The sequence below is a fragment of the Equus asinus genome, chromosome 14, assembly GCF_041296235.1.
Source record: "Equus asinus isolate D_3611 breed Donkey chromosome 14, EquAss-T2T_v2, whole genome shotgun sequence".
NCBI classification, from domain to species: Eukaryota; Metazoa; Chordata; class Mammalia; order Perissodactyla; family Equidae; genus Equus; species Equus asinus.
The window spans coordinates 3453363-3476608 of NC_091803.1; the positions used below are offsets into that span (position 1 = coordinate 3453363).

A 23246-nucleotide genomic window follows, 5' to 3' on the forward strand; every position below is an offset into this window, starting at 1 on the left:
TATCATTATTTATTTTGATGGTCAGATTCTCCTCCATTTGGCCAGTAGGAAGCCTTCCAGCTGGCTTCTGTGTTCTTGTCACATGTCCCCATTACTCTTTGAGCACTTCTTACTTTCTGGCACAAGATGTTCTTGGCTCATCTTACTCTTTCGTCTTCTTTCCCAGCCGTTTCTCCAGGGAATCTTGGGTCCTTTCAGTGGAGAGTGGTATTTAGAAACCAACATCTGGGCACCTGACGTGTGCGTTGCTGCTGGGGTGTCGCTGCCCCAGGCCCTCTCAGTGCACAGAACGAGGAGACAGGCATGTTTGCATGACGCGTGTCTACATCTCCGTCTATTTCTCTATCCATCTATAAATACTGAAAAGCATTAGTTCACACCAGCACCTCCAAATGTAATTCGCTGCCGTCTGTTTATTCAAGCTGCCACCTTTCCACATTTAACCAGCCCTTCTCTGCCCACCAGCATCCTCAGTCTGTTTACTTATTTGCTGAATCTCCCTGTATGTGGCCAGTCCTTCGAGCCGAGTGGGCTTCCCTGCTTGGACACCTTCTTTGCACAGGTCCTGACTCCCCACTGGGCTGCTTTGCATCCTGCTCAGGAAGGAAGGATGAAGGCTGCCCTAGAAATTTTAACGTACACACTTAACTTATCAAAGTCTAAAGTTAATCATTATCTCTATCTTCATCCCAGTGGTACGAGTTTCTAAAATTTCTTGATTCCAATCAAGTCATACTTGTTACGTCCAGGATTTCAATTCCACCTTGGTTTCTTTATCCCCAAAGGTTGTGATTATTATTAGCATCTTTTCTCACAGTCGGTGCTTGCTGAGATTTCACAGCGGTGTCTCTGTAGCTCCACTTCCCATTTCTGTTGGCCTCTAGTTATGTATGTACCTTGCTCCCCGAGTGCTCAGCTGGGCCTGTAAGAAGATGTCTGTTTGACTCTGTCCTGCGCTGCTCTAGCTTCTGGAGTGGAAGGCATTTTAGGTTATCTAGTCTGCCATCTTGCCAGAACTGGAAGTCCCTTAGAAATATTCTTTCTAAGATGTTTTAAAATTAACTCAGCAAATCTAATAGTTCTGGTAGTGGTGCAGATGGTTGAAATTTCAAAACTAAAAAGGAATTTTTGGTTCTCTAAAACTCATTATCTGAACCATTTGTGTTTCGATGTTCCTAGAAAGCAAACATTCATCTAAAAAGAAACCTAGTTCCAAACCCCAAAAGGGAAGGACTTTTCGTGTGCTCCTTAGGAAATAGTAATGGTCAAGAGGAGACTGGAAGATAAGTGTTGGGCATTTTGTCACTCTGCGTATTGGGAGCCCTGCCCTGGTTCTGCACAGAGCTGACAGGCCCTCCTCTGGTGACTCCTTGTGGCACGTGAAAGAGATGCCCTTCTCCTCAAACATCTGGGTTGACTCCATCAACAGACTGCTACCCTGGTTTATGTTGTACTAATCCATTCTCTTTTGGTTGCACAAGTGGGTCTGGTTTTCAATCATAAACTACATTATCCCAAGAAAATCTCATGATTATGTGGCAAAGGTTAGCATGAATATCCATTTTTTTGGCCAAACCCATCCTGCTTTTATTTTCAACCGGTTCCTACTAACGTCAAAGGCATATTGCAGCAGGATGTGCCTTTAAAAATGAATGAATGGGCATCCCTTTAAATGCCTTCGAAGGTGCTTCCCTCCAAGGCCAGCGTTCAGCTTCCTACAAACTCAAGGTGGAATATACTGTGACCCGCCCACATCATCTCTCAACACTCCTGTGGCCCCGTCCAGGGAAGGAACGGATCTGCGGCCTCTCTTCTCCCTCCCAGTGCCTGGGCTCTGGCCACGAGATCTCTCCATCCTGCCCCATCCTGTGCCACCTTCCTGGCCTTCACCACGTTCCCTGGATCGGCCTCTGACTCACCCCCCAGGAAAGGCAGTTCCCCCAGGACGCATGGTGTGCAGAAGGACACCGCCAGGGAGGTGACAACAAAGAGCACGGGCTTTGGGGCAGACAGACGGGCCTTGAATCCTGGCTCTGTCGCTTCCTAGCTGGGTAGCTTCAGGCAAGTCATCTCACTCAGGTTCTTTAGCTGTAAAACAGGAGTAATAGTGCCTGTCTGTGTTATATTTACTTATTGAAGGCGCTTTCCCTAGGCATGAGGTACTTCCCGAATTAAGTCTCCCCTCAGAACCCTGCCAGCCCCTCCGGGCAGTGGGTGGCTGTATCCTGGGGCCTTCACCTGTACTCACCGCCCCCCACCCCCTCTTATGTCATCCTCCCTCCACGAAGCCCCGCTTAATTCACTCCAGCCATGTCTCCAAGAATGTCTCAGTGGGTTCCCTAGTCCAGGCAGGCTCCAACTTTCCTAAACTCAGAGTGGTGGAGCCCTTGAGACTGTAACTGATATAGGTGAAGCCTTCTGGAACATTCCACTCCTAACTCCCTTTGAACGGAGGCAAGCCAAACCCAGGCTTTCTGTGCTGGGTGGGCCTCCAGCATTCCCTCACCCAGCTCTCATCCAAGAGGTGCTCGTTGCCTCCCGCTGTATGCCTGGCTGTGGGCTGGATTTCGGAGAGGAGAAAGACTTGGGAGGGAGGCGAGGGAATCGGGGGTGGCTCAGGGTGCTGGCAGGATGCTGAGGAAGGCGGGGCGGCATCCATTCAGGCGGTTGTGGAGGCCCGTGAAGGCGATGGCGTCTGGGCCCCATCTCGAGGCACCACGACCGTTGGGCAAAGAACAGCAGGCAGCCTTCCAGGTGCGAGGAGTCGATGCCCACTGAAAGTCCTAGTGGAGTACAGCGCTTACTTTCCCCTCTTTGATCCACTTCTCGATCATATCTACTTTGCAGAAGTTTCCTTTAAATTCTGACCATTTTTACAGTGCACCAAGAAGGTCGTATTCCTTGGGGTTATCTTCAGCAAATTATGGAATGGAAGATCCTAATCATCGGAGGAGCCCGTGGAAAGCCCTGTGATAAGCGGATGCTCAGATGTGGGTTAGAATTTTAAACAGCAGCTTGTGTAGGTATTTCTGGTTCAGTAATGTTTCGCTTAATTAGTCCGTTTTGGCTGTAGAATGGGCGGTACATCCATCCCCGTTTTTACCACGTCCCATAAAAGGGGCAACGGCAAAGGTCCCACGTCTTCCTCGCCCCTCCTGACCGCCTCCCGGCCTCTGGAAACCCCTGCCGCTGGCAGCCCTTCACTGTGCTCTGACAGCAGAATCACGCCTAGTCTTCTGTAAGGGCTGCTCTGAGCAGGGTTTTCCATAACGAAGATGCTGGTGGTAACACTTTGGGTACAGATAAAACTGTTTCCATTCTGAAAATGGAAAGGAAAAAAAAGCCCACTTAGTGCTTATTTGTGCATAATAGTAGCCATTTTCTTAAAAGGAACTGTTTTAGAGAGTGTTATGGGCTAATAAAATAAAGCGCCAGGGTGGTGAGTGCTGGTCTCTCGGTAACTAAAGAGTAGTGGAGATTGAGTGCTGGGGCCCAGAGCCCACAGGTGAGGCGCTCTCAGACGCCCGCACTGGCCCTCAGGACCCACAGCAATGGTAGCTTGAGTGACACATTCCTCAGAGAAGCCAGTGGTGCAGAGCAGCGTTCTGTCTCTCCCAAGCGCACTGCCCACCGGACCACAGCCAATGCCTGCAAGGCCAGGCTGGGTTCCGTTTTTCTGTGTGCTGACATACTCATCTGTGAGCACAGCTCACGGGATGTGTGGGGCTTCTATCTCCCTAACCTGCCCTTGACACAAGGCCTCTCCCAGTGCATTTCTCCTAGCGGGGAGTCCTCAGGAAAATGTTGTCTTGGCAGATGAGTGGCTCTATTTTCTCTTGTCACAGTTGAAGCCCAGGCGACCCGGGTGTTTCCCTCTGTGCCTAAGCTGCCCGGGGTTTTAAATCCTAATATGTTGCCTAAGATTTCCGGGGTGGGAGCTCCCCTGCCTTCATCTGAACTGGCTTCCCTTCCACGTTTTCACCCATTCCCTGTGTGCCGAGCACCTGTGGTTCCAGTCCTGTGCTAACCTCTGAGGACTCGAGGAGGAAGAAAAGGCAGCCCCTGCCTCTACGAGTAGGAAAGAGAGACTCATAGAGGAAACAAGGCGCCAAGAGCTCGTGGCAAATGTCACCGCCTTAGAGGGAAAAGCAAAAGCTGTGGGCCTCTGAGGAGGGTTTATTTATGAAGACCTTCCTTTTGAAAATAGGAGTGTGAGCATATGAAATAAACAACTCTCCCAAAATGTTGCTCTAAATTGTCCACTGTCCTGTGTATGTATTTTCAGTGAAATTTTTCTCTTTAAGAGTCCATAAAGAGCAAATTGGGAAATATTGAGGCTTAGAAATATTTAAGGTTCCTTGGAATAAGACACTCAGATCCCCAGCTTTGCCTTGAGTCATTCCAGTGTTCCATCCTGAACTGGACCTCGCTGTTTGCAGGATGGGACCAGCTGGGACCTGCTGGGAGGTGTGCGGCCACAGGCAAGGCCAGGGGAAGGACAGGCTGACTAGCAAAGCAGACACCAGAGTGGAGCATTAGGCATGGTGGTGATGAGCCGTCCTCCAGGCAGGCGGCTGTGGTGGTGTAGGAGGACCCATCAGCACTGGCTGTTGGCTCAGGGGTAAAGACGAGGGCCTGGGCACCAGGCATATGGGGACAAGTAATGTGACCACTCTTGGCCTCAATATCCTCATCGTAACATTGGAGAATAACAATGCATTGAAAGCTATGGCATGGGGCTCACACATATTAAGCATTTAATAAATGGAAGCTCATAATAAAAATAATAAAGTCAAGGCAAACGTTTGGCCTCAAAGAAGGCTGCTTGAGATACTGCGGTTTCAGAGGAAAGACTGCATTCCTGGGAGAGACCCATGAAGATGGCGGAAGGCTGAGACCTGGAAGGTCAAGCAGGCCGCCGGAGCAGGCCCAGGCCGAGGGCCAGGCAAGGTCGGCTTCCCCCTGACGCTCAGGATAGGAGGGGCCGAAGTTCCCGTGCACCATCTGTGGTCGGAGAGCTGGGGGGCTGGGTCTCCAGTGAGATGGGGGCGTCAACTCCAGCCTGCCTCAGGCACCCAGCGTATCAGGTGAGAGTCAAGTTGGTGGTTCTCGAATTTATTCACACAGAACCAAAAAAATCCCACAGCTGGAAAAATGTCAAATGAAGCTAGCCCTGGTCTCCTTTTCCCAGTAGAGAGTTCCCATCCTTTAAAAGCGCGTCCTTTGTTTACTTAACTGTCCAGCTGGTTACCTATTACCTCTGACGGTGGAAAGAAATTCTAGAGTGTTCTGTCTCCGGTGGGATCATAGGCCAGATGTTTGTTATCTCATCGCTTCAAGATCTGGAGCTGGGGATTTCTAGTCACTAATTCTATCTCCTCCTGCCCTCATGGAAGGATGTCAGGGCTATTTTGGCCCTTTGGATGAGTACCTGTCAGCATTTCAATTGTAATAAGCCTTGACTGTAGTCAAATTTCTTTTTCATAATAGGAAGAAAAAGAGTGACATTATTTCTGAGTAGTCTGTCACGTATGCATAGGACGGCTGTCGCCGCCCCTACTGGCTTGGTCATCTGGGTCAATTTGCTGAGGCGGGCTTCATCTTTGCTCTGGGGTGATGCCTTTACCTAGGGGTTTAGACACTGTGGTGACAGGTGACAATGAAACAAACATGCAGATATTTCAAAATGTTTACTGTTGGCTTGATTGTCCGTAATGGTACCTCTACAATGACTCTCCTCTTTTCTTTCTCGACCAGCGTAGGAAATCTGTACGAGATGAATGGTTTGAAGTGGTCTTCCTGTTCATTAGCCACTCAGATCCTTTTAGGTTCTATTATGGGACTTTAAAAAAATACCACAGGAGAAGAAAATACGGCAGCATAAGTGACAACTCAAGTAGGACCGAGGGAAGCATTTTACTACAAGTGTCGTTTTCAAGATGTAGAGGTCAACGTATATGTAAATCACAACCGTTGAACCAAATTAAATTTTACCAGAGTCCTATTTTCCTGTTCTTTTTGAGGGCTGCTCAAATTCTTTCATCCTAGTTCTCTTGTTGGATTTTTCGGTTTGCCGATATCTTTCATTTTTCCGGTCACTGGGTTTCATACTTGTTTCATTCAGTCATCCATTCGTCCAGCAAACATTTATGAAGCACCTACTGGCTTATAGGTTTCAAGTCTCATGCTACCTGCTAGCTTATAGAGATGGAACACTTTTAGTCCCCACCTCTGGAAACTCACAATTTGGGGGGGAAGTTTGGAGGGACAATTGGGATATAATCTGTTTGATACAGATGAGACTTGTTATAAAAAGTGATTGCTAAGAGAGTACAGAGGGGCTGGCCCCATGGCCTAGTGGTTAAGTTTGGCGTGCTCTGCTTTGGAGGTCCACGTTCGGTTCTAAGCACAGACCTACACCACTTGTTGGCGTCCATGGTATGGCAACGACCCATACACAAAACAGAGGAAGATTGGCACAGTTGTTAGCTCAGAGCAAATCTTCCTCAGCAAAAAAAAAAAAAAAGAGAGTATAGAAAAGCAAATGAGTCACTGACTAGGATAATCAAGGAAGGCTCCACCCAGAAGGTGAAGTTTAAGTTGGGCCATGAAGAGTGAACAATATTTTGATGGGGAGGAGGGCGTTCCAAGCAGAGGGAATATCAAAATGAAAGGCTTGGAGTTAGGAAATTGCATGGCACCTATTGTTTTAAAATGTAAACTTTATTTTTATTCAGGTCTGGTGAGGCGAGCAGATCAAGAGATGACTCATTGAAACGATAGTTTCTTTGTCACAGGTCCCAAGAGGATGGGGCGCGCGATGCTGTGCAGGGCCACGTGGGGCGCACCAGGGCCAGTCAGGAGGCAGAGGGAGGGGGGAGCTGCGGGCAGGAGCCTTTATTGGGGTTTCCCTGGGAGGAAGGTGGGGCAGGGTGGGCAGGCTTAGGACTGGCTGGTCTGGATAATTCCAGTGGGCTCTGGGGCGTGGAGGCTGTCCCCAGTTGTCTGGTACCCGGCCTGGGTGATGAGGGCCTGAGTGTGGGGGCCCCGTGGAGGAGGGTGGGGCGTGGGCTCTGGTTGGCTGGTTTGCACATGAAAGGTGCGCTCATAGGCGAGTGGTTTGCCTCTTTTAGGACTCGGCTGACCCTGGGAGGGGCAGTCCCTGCAGGCTGAGCAGGGCCCCACAGGTCAGGGCATCAGATACAGAAACTAGAATGTGGTTCACACACGCGTGGGGAAAGCAGAGCGGCTGCATAATCAGGTGTGTGTGAGCAGGACGCGATGGGAGACGAGACCCAAAGGGGAAGCTGGAGCCGGTGTGAAGGGCTTATTTGTTTCTGTCTAAAGCTGTCCGTAAGGAACTGCCTCTCTGGGTCTCCGAGCATGGTGCCATGTGCCAGTGTGTTCTGGGCACTTCACACACCTTGTCCCGTCATCAGAGATTCCTGATGAGCCTTGGGGGCAATCACTGTCCTCACTCTGGAGATGCTAAGGCTGAGGCGCCCAGCTGCACACAAGCAGGTGGCCGGCCAGTGTCACGCCCCAGTGCCTTTCCATACTCTCCCCTCACACTCCCTCCGTGTCCTCATGGGCATCTCAGGATCTCAGAAAGGGGCACAGAATCCCGTCATGGGGCACAGGGAGCTGCGGGCATTCCCATTTGTCCCAAGAGGGGTCGTATCCGTGGGGGAGAAGGGACAGACACAAACGCCATACACCTCAACGTCCGTGACAGACGTGGAGGAGGCCACCCTCGCTTTAGAGATGAGCAGGAGCTGGTGACTGGGGAGGAGGGCTGAGACTCTTCCCGAGTCCCGTCCCCATGTTGTCTGGGAGCGGGGCTCGGGGCTGGGCGCAGCGGGCCCACGACTCGGGGAGGGCAGGCTTGGTGCCCAGGGACGCCCCAGGCAGGGACAGTCATGGCCCACAGATGGTCTCCGAGAGAAGCCTCTTCATGGGAGGGGAGGACTTCATGGAAAAACTCATTTCTAGAAGGATATTTCGGGGGGATACAATGGAGGAATGAAGTAGGAAAAGCTGAGGAGCACGGGGGTGATAAGACAGGGGAGATTGGGTAGGACGAGGCCACGGAGCAGGCCGGAGAACGAGGCTGGGCTCGCGTTTGTGGACGGGAAGGCCGTTAGATGGAGTGTGGGTCCGAGGGCTAAAGCCACGTGCTAGTTGAACTGGATGACCTTCAAGTTCATCCACGCCTAATGTCTCACTTGGTGGCTACAACTTAGGCCCAGAACATTCTGAGCTTTGTGCTTCGGGGACATTATCATCATGGACTGTGCAGGGTGCCTGGCCTGGGAAGGGAGTCCCTCGAGGAGATACATGTCAGGGGCGTTGTTAGACCTGTGGTTTTCAAACTGCTCGTCAGAGAAGCTGGCTCCATAGGCCAGAGGCCACCACGCGAACCCGAGGGCAAGCGCCCGGGCAGCCCTGGCCGTTTGCTTTGTTTTCGCATGGAGAGGCTTTTACGAGAGATTGTACTCCTTTCTTTTAATTCGCTGGGCTAGACTACCAATAGTTCAAGCAAGAGGGCAGGCGCTTCTATGCCAGGGTCCCGGCATTGAAATCAAGCAAACGTAAGAGAGGCTGGGGGCTCCCACACTGGGCAGAGTCAGGGAGAAGTGGCAGGGGAAATGGCTCCTGTTCTCCATCCTCGGTGACAGAGGACCATGGTGCCATGCCCACAAATATGGCCGTCCAAGGCGGGTACATATGGGAGGAAGAGAACCGGTTCTGCTGTCAGCCTGTAGGGTTTGAGGTGCTAGCTCAGAGATGTCCAGAACTTAGAAACGTCCCAGCGCTCGGTAGGAACGAAGGCCACGCACGGGGCCTGAGACGTCCTTGTGGAGGGACACGAAATGCCAGGAGGAAGGAGACCATTGCTGACAGGGAGAAAGGAAGAGGGCCAGGACAGACCTGGGGAGGGACTGCCTTTTGGGGTTGTTAGGGGTAAAGGAGGAACAAGAGAAGAGGCATCTAGAAAGCCAGAGGGGCCCAAGAGGACCTGGTGTCAGAGATACCCAAAAAGCAGCGTTTGAGACGGAAGGAACGTGATGGAAGACTCAAGCGGTCATTTCACAGTCCTCCCGCTTCTGAAGATAGAAAGAATGCTAAATAGTTAAAAAAAGTAAATAAGGAAATAACCAACTAGCTAGTTGGGCGCGCAGGAGGGAGGGCCAGAGAGTCCGGCTTCCAGCTGTTTCAAAGCATGAAACCTCCTCCCCAGCTAAGACCAGTCCAGCGCTAGGCAGAATCCCCTTAACATCTCATTAGAGTTGCACACCGTCCCAGTGCGTCTCAGGGTCGGGACAGCCTCGCTCAGGCCTGAGCCCCTTCCTGGTTGTGCGGTGATTTGCCAGCAGCACAATGTGGAGACGCCCCATCTGTCTGCTTCCTCTGTGCCCTCCAGCTGTCTCGCTGCGAGGCTTCATTTGGCTCGGGCGCCGAGGAAGGCCGCTCCGAACAAGGAGGACTCCGTAACTGCAAGTTGCTTGATGTGCAAGTTTTCCTGCTGACACCAGAGTTTCAGCCAAGCAGGGTGCACTTGCTTGGCGGGTTTCCATGGAGTGAATTCTTGGAGTGTCTTTTTCCTCGCCTTAGCTCTGGATGAAAGGAGAGCTGTTTCCTCCCGCCCTCCTGCTCCTCCTCCTCTCCCCAGCACAGCTGCAGTTTCCTACACTCCCCTCCAGCTGCAGTTACCTTCTGGATGAGGTTAATGATCGTCCTCTGAGTCACCATTGATCTCCTGGCCTCTGGGGTGCCGCGCTTGTCCCGGCCATCAAGGCCTCCGTGGGGGCATTGGAGGTCCTGCCCCGGCAGGCTGGTTTCCACCTGACCCCTCAGAGGCCCTGCTGACCTCAGAGGCTTTCCCAAGGCAGACAACTCAGTTTTGATAGATAAACCCACTTGGAGGTGGGGTCTGGGATCCCCATGTATTAATGGGCTCACGTGTCCAAAGGGGCCAGCCTCCTGGCCAGCTGGTGTCAAATACAGGCCAGCCGTGGAGGCAGGCACATGGCCAGAGCCTCCGCTGGAAGAGGCAGGGCAGCAGCTCTCTGAGTTAGCAGAGGGACAGCATGCTCCTTGTGGGTCCTAACGACCAACCCCTGCTGAGCGGGACTTGAAGTTGTCCCGTTTCTGCTTCTGTAATAAGTATTGTAAAGTCCTGTTTGTTAGCTTTAAAAGAAGAAGGGAAAAAAAAGCCCGTCAAAATCCCAGCTTCCCTGTGGAGCTCTGATTTGTTTCATCTTCAGAGTTCTGCCATGCTCTGTGTCCAGCGCATCGTTAGCTAGAACACTCTGTGGTGATGGTCTGGAAATCTAACTAGGGAGCAGAGAAGCCCAGCAAGTATTAAAGGACTTCCATTCCTCACTAAAAAAAAAATCTTGGTCTCTTTAAATCAAAATGAAGTTGAAATTTGAATTTATTATAGAAACTTAAGTTTCCTCCCCTAGAGTTCTGTAAGTAAAATTACGTTTTGGGTAATAATTTGCTTTTGTAGCTCAGGGCCAGACAACCCATTTTTAATACTAATTCTGAAATCGTACACATGTTCATTTGTATATCCATTCATGTGTTAAACCCACAGATTGGGCCCCCGAGGTCAGGCGGGACCCTAGGGGAGACGCTGGGAGTCAGACCCAGTCGGCAATGAGTCGGCAATGAGGGTCGGCCATGCAGACAAAAGTGACAACAAGCATGGCAAGACCCCTCGGAAAGGAGGCAGAGGGAGCACTACATGCCTTTTTGTGGAACATTCGAGCAGCAGTTGGCGAATTTTTTTCTGTAAAGGGCCAGATGGTAAATACTTTAGGCTTTCAGGCCAGACGGTCTCTGCTGCAACTACGCGGCTCTGCTGTGGGAGCAGCCAAGTAGCCATTGGCAATACACAAGCCAAGGAGCGCGGCCTTGTTCCAATAAAACTTTATTTGCGAAAACAAGAGGTGGGCCAGATGTGGCCCATGGGCCGTAGTTTGCTAACTCCAGTACTAGGGCCTTGTTTAATAAGTCTTCCTAAGGCTCATCTGCCATAAGGACTATAATTGTGTTTGACTTCCTCTTTCCGATTTGGCCCAGAACCTGTAAAGTTAGATGCCAACGTGCAGAAGATTTAAAGGTGCAGACCCAGAGATTACAGTCACGTGGCTCTTATGACCGGTTTTATTTCTAACTTTGCAATCTTATCACAGCCTTCTTTCTTTCATTGACTCCACATACTCTGACTCTGGCATTCTCCTTAAACCAGTTTTTACCACCCTGCTGATTCGCTCATTAACGAGCAAAATAAATCTTTGACACGCACTATGTATTTGTATGAGAGTCATGTTTTTAAGTGGCTGCTTTGACACATATGATCGGCACTGTGTCACAGGTAGCAGAAGATGCCATGAGAGCGCAGAATTAGACGTCGCATCCTGGCAGCCTGGCTGCGGGAGGAGGGGGGCGAGGAGGGTGTTGTTCATGGCGGCTTCCCAAAGGCCCAGATGCTCTCCAGATTCTGGAGGAGTTTGCCAGCTGTGTAGGGAAGGAGCAGAAGGGGGAGGTGCATTTTAGAGGGAGGAACGAGACTTTGCAAGGTACAGGTGTTTGAGAGCAAGCGATGCCTCAGGCAGTGACACACTGGGGCTGCAGGGAGCAGTGGCAGTGCAGCCAAACGGAGCCATCGGAGCCCACCTGGGCTTGCTAGTGATTTGGCACCCATTCAAATCTTTAAAAAGGAGATGGGGCCCAGAGTGGAAGGGCAGGGAAGTGTGACCTTAGGTGACCCAATCCATTTGTCCTAGCCCTCCAGACAATCAGCAATCACCTTCTTAGAAGGCAGCGTAGAGGTCTTCTATTTGAGAAGGCCACCAGCCCCTGGAAGTCTGAAATGAAAGCCCTGCCTCCTGGGAGACCCCGGGGCAGGGGCATCGTTCATCCCAGGAAGATGAAGTCGTGTCATCATCCCGCTGGCTCCCACCTTCCAAGGCAGGGAACCATTTCCCAGGCTCTTCACTAATGGAGTTTCAGGCCCAGAGTTCTCAGAGAAACCAGGTTAGCTTGTCGCTTCTTGCCACCTCAGCCTTTCCTGCCCTCCCGACGCCCGTGGATGCCTCCTGAGTGTCTCTCTCCTCCGGTGGCATCGGAGGTCCTGCCAGTTCTCTGAGCCTGGTCATGTGGGTGGAACAGGCTTCCAAACCCAGTGCCACTGACCCCCGCTGACCCTGCCAAGGCCGTGTGGCCATCCTGCCAAGGTGGATGTCCATGGGGTCAGTGCAGGCACCAGGCCCGCAGACGAATGCTTCCAGGGCCGGCAAAGCAACTAGGCAGCCAGAATCAATACATGCCTGGCCTCAAGGTCAAGAGCCCCACCACCACCAGGACCCAGTTGTTTCTTAGCCCGGTTTATTTCTCTGTCCAGGAGCTCAGCAAAGCATCGGAGGTTGGAGGGGTGTCAGTGGGGCCGCAGAGAGAAAGGAAAAGGAGTGGCTTTGCAAAGGTACGTGGGCCTCCACGGGTAGGCCTAGGGCCTTGGATAATAAATGAACAGCCAGGCGTCTGCTCCCTTCACACAAGCGCCCCAGCACCCGCATGGCAGCGCCCAAGTGGTAGGGAGCAGATGCCACCAGCCCAGCACCCACCTCCGTCACCCACTGTAGCTAGCAACGGCTGCCCTGCCTGGATTGGAGTGCTTCCACAGCATTTGATTGAGTGAGACAGAAAGGTCTTGAATTGACTGCCCTAAGACTGAAGTCATCTCTTTTTCTTTTTTTCTTTTTTCCTTCCTTTTCTTTTTTTCCTAAACTTAACTTCCAAGAAATAGCACAAGTGTTTGGTTCGATACCCCCAGAATCCTGTCACCTCGGACTCTGAAACCACTAAACCGTCGTGCTGGGCCCTCCATTCAACAGGGGTCCCGTGACACCCAATACGATTCAGCTGAACTAGTTAGCAGTTCGACTTTAAGGAATTCATGCGTGGTATTAAGAATTTATAGAATGGAACTAATAGGGCAGAGATGACGTGGGGTTCAGGTATTCCTTCCCCCATCGTCTGGCTCCAGCCCGCCTGCCATCCCCATCCCCCACCCCCACAAGAGCCCGAGCACGTCCTGGATACGCCCCCTCCGACTGCTCTGCATGCTTATCCTTTCCCTGAAGGCACCAGAGGTGTCCTGGGCTGTGACAAACACTCGGAAAAGGGTCCTCTTTTCCAGCTTGGCTTCCTCTGGTGTAAAAGGGCTGGGAAAACTTCTCCCTGCTCTGTGGCTTATCTGTTAGCTCCTCCTCCCTTCCTCCCACAGGTAAACACTGTGTGTCTCCTCTCTGCTAGACACCAAGCCGGGGCGGGGCTTCCAGGTGCACATCAGGCTCTCCCGAGGTTCCCAGGAAGCCCCGGTCACACTGTGGGAGACCCACCTCTGTTTGTCCAGCGGGGCTGGCGGCCCCAGGCCGTGGTCAGCACTGGCAAGTCTTCTCCTCCTTGTCCTTTTCCGTGTCGTAGACACAGTGGTGGGAGGCAGGTGGCAGCCGTGGGCCTGGTGGGCGCTTGGGTCTCAGGAGAGCTCATCCAACCCAGTTTAGCCTAGATCCCTCCCTTCTTCTGTACAGCCTTGCTCCATCCACACACATGTTGTTCTCTCACTCTTTCATTGCTGTGTCTCTGAGTGAGCATCTGCGGGCTGCTGAGGACTGGAGGAGACTGGCCCCCTTCCTCCGCTGTCCAGACTGCACAGTGTCTTCCGGATTTCGCTGCCCACTCAGCTGCCTTGCTGCTTTGCTGACCCCCGGGCCACTCATTATTAACTCTGACCTCCGGATCTTTCTCCACCAAATGGTTTTGGCCAATCATCCCACATTTTATTTTAATGTTTTTCTTTCAATTGAAGTGAAATTGACATAACTTAAAGTTAACCATTTTAAAGTGTGCAAGTCACAAGGTGGTGCATTCACAGTGCTATGCAACCACGCCCCCCATCCAGTTCCAAAACATTTTCATTACCCCCAAAGAAAATAGCTTATTGGTCAAGCAGTCACTCTCTGTTCCCTCCTCCCTCAACCCCTCGTGACCACCAATCTGCATTCTGTTTCTCTGGATTTACTGATTCTGTATATTTTATAAAATGGAATCATTTATCGTGTGGCCTTTTGGTCTACCTTCTTTCATTCATGGTGTTTTCAAGGTTCATCCACATTGTAGGGTGTATTTTATGGCTGAATAGTATTCCATCGTGTATAAGGACCACGATTTGTTTATCCCTTCATCCGTCAATGGACATTTGTGTTGCTTCCACCTTCGGCTATGGTGAATAGGGCTGCTGTGACCACGTGTGGGTCTATTTGTTAGAGGACCAGTTTTCACTTCTTTTGGGTATTTCCCTGGGGGTGGAATTGCTGGGTCATGTGCTGACTCTGTATTTAACTTTTGAGAAACTGCCAAACTACTTTCATGTTTGCAATTCAGAGCACTTAGAGCTTTGTATTTTGCGTTTAGTTTTCTTTAGGAAGCAGGCCGCCCACCATGTGTTTGCTCAATCTCCTCCTCGTCCTCCATGGCCGTTTCTCCAGTTTACCAAGGTCCTTTTGAATTCTCATGCCATCATCCAATAACCCGGCCACCTGCCAACTTGGTTTCTCTGCAAACTTAATGGGCACGTTTAAGTCATTTATGAAGTGTTAAACGCACAGGGCCCTGGGCTGACCCGCCTGGACACAACTTGTTTGGCCTGACACTCTCCGTGCTCATGGCCTTCCCTCTGTATGTGTCCCCCGGGTCCCCAGAGCCACACAGCCTGCACAAGGCCCAGAGCATGCCTGGGACAGGGATGCAGAACCCTGCAGAGTAGAGATCCTAGAGCTTTCCTGGCTGGCAGGACGTCGTGGTGTCTCCTCTTGCTGCTCCCTCGCTGGGACAGGCCCCAGGGCACCAGCCAGGCGGGTGAGGGATGTGGTCGGATGGGTGCGGGCAGGACTGGACGCTGCCTCGGGCAGTAGCAGGAAATCACAAGAGGTGTGGCTCGGGGTCAGAACAGGGGTTGGGGGGTCCTGGGAGGGTCGGAGCAACATGAAAATACGACCTGAGCAGGCCAACTGGACGCGAGGTTCAGGAGTAGGGATAAAATCAGCAAGAGACAACCCCTGGGCAGCACCAGAGTCTCAGGTGAGGCAGAAGCTGGGAGAGCACGGAGGGCACCCATGGGAGCTTCTTGGTGGACTGGGGAAGGGCCCGTCTCTGTCCGGAGGGAAGCAGCTCTGCCCTGAGGGGATTCTTTTACCTCTGAGAGCGACTTCACCTGCCGGTCTAGCCCCCGGGGCAGCAGGGAGTCCTTCTCTGAGTAAGGACCTTCCTGTGTCCCTGCCAGCAGTGGTGTCTTTGGTACGTGTTTGGGGCAGAAAGGGGCAGAGTGGGCGTGGGGAGAGACCGAGTCCTGACTGTGAGCTTTTGACTAAAACCCACCCAGACGCGATGGTGGGAATAGCAAGACCTACACCTCCAAGGCACAAGTTGGGGGGTGGGGGGCGTGCTGTGCAGGACTCCACTCACCTGCAGCCGGTCCAGCCGGTCCCAGGATCTCCCTTCCCACAGGTCGGAGCCATCGGTGATGAGGAGGAGTGGGTGAGCCTCTACGAGGAGGAGAACGAGCCTGATGCCCAGATGCTGGAGATCCCCAACCTCACGCCCTACACTCATTACAGGTGAGAGCAGCTGGTGATAACCGCCCGCAGGGGGATGTGTGGCATCCCCAGCAGGTGGCTTCAGTCTGCAGTAGCAAAACCCAGGCACGGGCATGTCACTGAGAAGTTTCCAAGTGACCATAACAGTAAATCAAACCTTTAGGAGCAAGACGCACTGCTGAGTATTATTGCAAAGGAGATTACATCCCTGATGCTAGTTGAGCAACGTTCTTCCCGTCAACACCAGCTGGCCAGACACCCCATAGGAATGGCTCACTATTATAGTGGGCTTCCTAACCAGGAGCCTGGGGCAGCTGAAGAGGTGACGCTTTTCTTTACAAAACTCTGTGACCTTCTGGGACAACAACATGCTGTGTGTAAACAAAGCAGATGTCCTGGGGACATCCTTCCGCTTCCCCCCTCAGAGGCTCAGGAGTTGCTGGTCTCACTAATCAGGCACTTAACATGCCATGTAACCTTTTGCTTCTTGCTCCTGAAACTTTTCCAGGCAGTAAATCCTTGGCCTTAACAAAGGGGAGAGTGATCAGGAGCTGTTAGAGATGTTATAACTTCCCGTAAGATCATTGAAGGAGATGAAATTTCCAGTTATCACCAGATGTTGAGTTTGATAATGTCATTGTTCTGCCAGGACGGATACATTTCATGAGGTCGGGGAATAAAAGACTAAGAATGACTAATTCAGGGAGTAAAAGGTGAAAGAAGATTTTTTCAGTGTAATACTAAAGTTAGGCTTTAAAAAAGAACCTAATGAGAGACGCTGTATCACTTCTATTCATTTTAACATCCTTCCTAAGATTAGAGCAGATGAATCAAGGTACTATACACTCATTTTTGGAGAAAAACATTTAGCATAAAATGAGCTGGGATTCAAGACTTACCATGTGAAATTAGCATAAGCATGTAATTTTTTCAAAGGTCAGAAACTGTGATTAGAGGCCAATGTCCCTGTCTTAAATTCGTGTAAATTTGGGAAGCCTCTCTCATAATTATCTGTGTGTGCTTAGGATATTTTTCTTGTATATAAGTTCAATTCAAATAATTGTACATATAAATCTAGAAGAGCTGGAACTGAAAACATTGACATAGACTTTAGAGAACATCTCACTCCAGCCTCCTTTTATCGCTAAGGAAATGGAGACAAATCTGGTCTGCCAAAGGTCTCAGCTACCAATGGGGTTGAGTCCCAGGGTGTGGATTCTGGGCTCATTTCCCCTCTTCTGAACCAATAGAGAATGGGTGTGGGGCGTCCTTGGTCGTTAAAAAGACATTGGACTTTCAAAGCTGTCGTTTGGTAGTGACATTCGGACACTCCAGTTCTGTTACATAGCTCCTTGACCCCTGATCCCATGATATTGCCCTAAGCTTGAATCAGCCAATGGCAGCTGATGACACAGATTTCTGGCATGTCACCCATCCAGTATACTTCACTTGGGGATTTAAGATCATTGAGTTGCATTGAATTTGCCATTCTTTGGAGGCTCTTAGGGAAAAGGGCCACATACATAATTTGCATTTTTGATGACAGTGTCCTTGAGCTACCACCTTAATGATACGGGTAGATGCATGTCTGAGCCCAGCAAGAAACAGTCATGTCCTTGTTGTTTTTCACATGACCTTTTGCTGCAGAATAACTCTTGTCAATGGTTTCGCCTCTAGATTTCGAATGAGGCAGGTGAACATTGTTGGGGCCAGCCCCTTCAGTCAGTCCTCCCGGGTCATCCAGACGCTGCAGGCGCCCCCTGATGTGGCTCCGACCAGCCTCACCGTCCGAACTGCTAGTGAGACCAGCCTGCGGCTCCGCTGGGTGGTGAGTTGGGGGGCGGGAGGGGGGTTTTGGGGACAGAGAGCTTAGTCATTTCCTCGTCATGCCTTTGTCCCAGTCAAACTAATCTCATCATTAAACCAAGAGAGTTTAATGTTTCGCAGTTGGTGTTGGATCTCAGACAGCTCGGGCTACCTCATTAGTTAGAACATTACTCCCCAGCTTCTTGGAACTGAGGAATGTTCTTTCGGGGAGGAAAGCCGGTGCTACTACAGGCTGGACCTATGAGCCCCTAACCTAGGTCAGCGTGAAACCACTACTCAATATTTTTAAGAGAACCAGCTTGACATTTAATCAGAACATATCCCCACAAAATTAAACCAAAATGTATTGAAAGAAATTATGTCCGTCCAACGTTACTGACAGAATTTCATTTAATTAACAGAAGAAAAGTTACAGGGACAAGTAGAGGAAAGTTTCTAAGCATATTCCCCGCAGAAAATATCTTCCCTGGAACTGGCCTCAGACGGCAGGCCCACACCCGGAGACCTTGACGGGTGACAGTCCTGAGGCGTCAGCTCACCACCGACTGTCGTTCACTTGCAGCCCCTGCCTGACTCCCAGTACAACGGGAACCCCGAGTCGGTGGGCTACAGGATCAAGTACTGGCGCCCCGACCTCCAGTCTCCAGCGCTGACCCAAGTCATCAACGACCGGCTTGAGAGGGAATTCACCATCGAGGAGCTGGAGGAGTGGACCGAGTACGAGCTGCAGATGCAGGCGTTCAACGCCATCGGGGCCGGGCCCTGGAGCGAGGTGGTGCGGGGTCGGACGCGGGAGTCAGGTAAGATGAAGGCTTTTCCGGCCCCAGAGACTCAGCCCCTCTCCGTGTCCCCTGGACACGGGGCTTAGCAGCCCGGAATCTCACTGGCATCTCATTGGCTCATCCCTCCTGCGTGTAGCGATGTTGGCCCTTCCCTAACCCAGCAATCAGGTCAACCTCAACTGTAATTTAAGTAGAACTTCATTAGAACCCCGTGCCACTAATCTGAAATTGATGATGAATTCTACCAGAGGCTGGACTCATGTTATCATTTTTTAAATTAGGGATAATATTCACCACCAATGATAAAAAGCAAGAGTGTGTAGAGATTCTAAGGGAGAGCTTTATGACCCAGGTGTTCAAGACTTCATCTTGACAAAGCAGTGTCGTGGTACATGAGGAGAGCATGTCTCGCCTACGCTGACAAAGAGATCCTCCCAAGTTCAGTCACTTTAATGCGAGAGAAGTTTGTTTCTCACTCATTGCGGTCTACCGCGGGTGTTGCTGTTTGGTGGGTGGCTCTCCTCCATGGGGTGATTTAGGCGCCCAGGCTCTGCTGGCTGGAGGGCTGATCACCGTCTGCACCCAGCAACCCGAGGGCAAAGAGAGAGCAAGGGGGGCACCTCTGCCTCTTAAAGCCTGTCCCGCAACGGCGCACAGTCCTTTGCTCAGATCCGTCAGGCTCAGGTTGAGACAGACGTGTTGCCCTAATCTTGTAGCCTTCCTGGACTGACCAGCCAACAGAGGTCTGGAGCACCCTTCCGAGCCCCGTTTGAGTTTGTAGAAACACAAAGACGAGAGTGCTCCTGACGCTCTTTAAAGATGCGCTGTGACCAGACCAGTTCTTCTAGCGAGTGTGAAATCGTGAGGTTTTCTCCTGAAAACAAATGAGCTCACTGCTCTTCTCCCAGTCTTCCAACGACGTCACAGCGTGCACTTGACATACGAGGAGCTGTTAATTCCAGACTAGCCTGGGCTGTTGGAAATAGCACTCAAAATACGTTCCTGACCTCTGCCCAGACGCGGGGTGAGCAGAAGGTAGAAAGTTTGAGACAGTAAACTGGTCTTTGGGCAGAGAAGACCAGGACTTCCCGACTCCCTCCCCGAGGACGTCCTTGTCCCTTTTATTTATCCGTGTCGAACATTACTGTTCGTTCTCTTTCCCTTCCCTTCACGGTGTCTCCGTTAAGTGAAAATACCACAGCTCTGCTGTCTTGGCTCCATTGTGACATAGCTTTGTTTCCTAGGATGCTTCCTGAGCCCAGGGGGCGTCCTCCTTTTCTTGAGGCTCCCTGGGAACAGAATCAAAGAGGTCGCCCTGGAAGCCCATGTAGGACAGAAGGGAGTCGAGAGGTGGCCAGCACCCTCCAGCAGCTGTTTCTACCCTGGAGTCGTCAAAAATGCCCCAGGGCCTCTCCTGCTCCCCAGCCAGAACTCTCTGCTGCCATCCATGTGCTAAAGCATTGTGTGAAAAAACAGTCTGCCTGTCACTGTCATCGTTTTATGTAACAGAGTTAATTAATTTTGTAAACACTGAAAACTGCTTAGAAGATACAGTTAGCACTCAGAGTGGCCTTGATGGGAAATACATAGATGGATGAGTTAGGAAGGCCAAGTGCATGGCACGCCACTGAAGAAAACATCTAGTGGACCCAGCAGAGGGCAGAGGACGTGGTGGCACGGGGCCTGCTGGCAGGGTTGGAGGCGGCTTTGGAGGCAGTCATGGTCAGGACGAAGACGCTGCAGAGGGAGGCAGGGACAGGCATCCAGCGAGTCCCGGCGCTTCCGGTGCTGGCCTGCCTCTCTTCACCAGGGCCCTGTTGGGAACTCTAAAGAGGGACACAAGAAACTTGGAGGCAGTGCCAAGGGGACAAGAGAGTGCTGAGAAGTCGGGCAGTGAGGCCAGCTGGAGTGAGGAATGGATCAGCTTTGAGAGATAAGGAAAAGATGCATTTGACCCCGGGTGGGCTGTCCTGGCCCTTCGGCCTCCCCCTCAGTTACTTTTTTACCCAGTGCCAACTGGGGTACTGTTTGTGCTGTAAGGGGTCACAGCTGTGCTAAAACGCCGAGCCCTCAGCCTCCAGGAGCCCAGGCCAGGCGGGTGTGTCCGCATCCCTAGCCGTTACGCAGAGTGGCAGGTAGCAGTCTGAGGACACCCCAGTCCATCAACCCATTGTCACTTCTCTGTGTGTCATGTTGTGAAACGGTTCGGGAAGCACCAGAGAAAGGTTTCTCTTCTCATCCTTTTTGGCCCATTCCCCAGTTCCCACCAATGACACGGACACCGAATAGGTCTGAACCTGACAGTGTCATTATCAGGATGCAGGTGCAGGTCCCTGGGACTGATCCACCTTGACTTTGGTCCCCTTTCAGTCACATACTCCACGCTGGTGTTTCATCCAAGAGCAAAGGCTCTCAGGCAGACTTTGACTTGATTTCTTCCCAATCTTCTCTAGGATGGGAGTGGGCGTGCGGGAGTGGGCAGAGGGAAGAACTCTGAAACAGCAGGACAAAGAAACAGAAAGAGTGTCAGGCAAGGACTGCTGTTAGTGAGCGTGGCCGGGCTGACGAGAGCCGCTGGAGAGCAGCCGTCATGACACGTCCCGCTTCCACGAGGACCAGCGTCTGAGGAGAGGTCTGCCAGAGACCCCGGGCTGTGTCAGATCTCTTCTCCGGCTTTCTCTCAGGCTGCAGCTTGTGTCATGTTAGAAATAAAAGACTGAGACACACGGATGCTCAGCTTGTGACTGTGTGAGCATAAGGATTTTTAAAAAGCTCTATCATCTTCAATATCTGAATCTTGGTGACAAAGAAGAGAACTGGGAAAATTCTAAGGGACATTGCTAACTCCAGTAATAGAGCAATAAAATATTGAAAAAAAAAAAAAGCTCCTGCTATAACTAACTGGAAAATTCTGGATAAAATATAATTTTTTGAAATTTTAAATTTGTTGATATGCTCATTAGAAAAACAGGGGCAATTCCCAGATGTCAGAGGCTTAAGAGAACTGAAAACGAGAGCAGTAGGTGTCCAGCTGCTGCTGTGGCTGCCCTGGGGGCAGCTCCAACTGGCGGTCTCTGCACTTGGGATTTGATGCCCATGCAGGAGCAGGAGAGTCAGCCTTGAGTCTGTGTGAGGTGGGAGTAGAACCGAGACCCCTGCGTGAAGTCAGGGCTCTTGAAGGCTGTAGCTTCTTTGAAAGGGGAGACTGAAAATATCTGCCCAGGGAAGTCTGTCTGTGTCTACCTGTCCACCTGGACTCTGAATGGGGAAAAGTATGTAACTCTTAGTCCTGTGCCTGACTCAGGTTTGGGTTCTGAATCTGCACTCTCTGAATGGTCCAGAAATTTCCAGAAGAGAAACTAATGTAAAACTTGGTTCCAGACGCCAAAAGCACAAGCAACAAAAGAAAAAAAAATACATAGATTGAACTTCATCAAAATGAAAACCTTTGTGCTTCAAAGAATACTATAAAGAATGTAAAAAAAAAAAAACAATCCCCAAAATGGTAGGAAATACTTGAAAATCATACATCTGATAAGGGACTGGTGTCCAGAATATGTAAAGAGCTCTTACAACTCCACAATAAGAGGACAACACATTTAAAAACTGGGCAGACGATCTGAATAGACATTTCTCCAAAGAAGACGTACAAATGGCCCATAAGCACATGAAAGGATGCTCCACATCATTAGCCATCAGAGAAATGCAAATCAGAACCATAATGAGATACCACTTCACACCCCTAAGATGGCTAAAATAAAATTTAAAAACAAAATGGACACTAACAAGTGTTGGTGAGGATGTGGAGAAATAAGAATCCTTATGCATTGCTGGTGAGAAGGTAGAATGGTGCAGCCACTCTGGAAAACAGTCTAACAATTCCTCAAAAGGCTAAACATACAGTTACCATATGACCCATGAATTTCCACTTCTGGATATATACCCAACAGAATTGAAAACATACGTCTACACAAAAATTTGTACATGAATGTTCACAGCAGCATTATTTGTAATAGCTAAAGTGGAACCAACCCAAGTGTCCATCAGTTGATGTATGGATAAATAAAATGTGGTCCATCCATACAGTGGAATATAATTCAGCAATAAAAAGGAATGAGATTCTGACAAATGCCGCAACATGGTTAGTCTTTGAAAACATTATGCTAAATGAAAGAAGCCAGACACAAGAGACCATATTTTGTATGATTCCATTTATGTGAAATGTCCAGAATAGGCAAACCTGTAGCAACAGAAAGTAGATTCGTGGTTGCCTGGGGCTGGGGAGGAGGGCTGAGAGGAATGCAGAGTGATTGGCAATAGCTACAGGGTTTCTTTTTGGGGTGATGAAATGTCTAAAGTTCACTGTGATAGTGATTGCACAATTCTGTGAATACACTGAAATCACTGGATTGTACACTTTCAATAGGTGACTTGTATGCTTTATTAATTATAGCTCAATAAAGCTGTTTTTTAAAAAAAAACTCAGCCTTCCCTAGATTAATTTGTAACAGATAAAATGTTATTAAAATAACTATCATTCAGAGATTGTACACTTTGCATATAATTGGAAGGCCCTGAAGAGTGTCCTCACTAACCACTGACCAGAATATCTTCCTACCGCCAGGGGAAACAGAGATCAAGTCCTCCTGAAATATTATGTATTATACCCAAAAAAGGATTTTACTCTCCTCCAAAAACAAAATGAAAAGAAAAGACAAAAAAAACACAAAGGAAACCTGATTCCAGGTCAGACTTTGTGAGTAGCCAGCGAGCACATGGCTGTTCTCTGCAAGGATGCTGCTCCAGCTGAATTGTCTCAAATCCCCATCAAGACTCTTTAAGGATGAACTCACAGCTGTCAGACACACAAGGATATAATCCGCCATGAGTAAGAATGAGCATCTTCAAAAAAGGAAGGAAGAAGGGAAGGGAGAGAGCCCTGATCGCTTTGCCGTACATACTAGTCTGA

At 50.3% G+C, this 23246-nt stretch overlaps 1 protein-coding gene across 3 annotated transcripts in view; it reads left to right on the top strand.

Annotated features, from left to right (window-relative positions):
• The window catches only part of SDK1 (sidekick cell adhesion molecule 1), an 865901-nt gene that overhangs the window by 726948 nt on the left and 115707 nt on the right, over positions 1-23246 (top strand). For all 3 annotated transcript variants that reach the window (XM_070484134.1, XM_070484135.1, XM_070484136.1), the window contains 3 exons: positions 15580-15689; positions 17346-17496; positions 18058-18295. In XM_070484134.1, coding sequence (XP_070340235.1) covers positions 15580-15689; positions 17346-17496; positions 18058-18295 — 499 coding nt within the window. The remainder of the gene's footprint in view (positions 1-15579; positions 15690-17345; positions 17497-18057; positions 18296-23246) is intronic.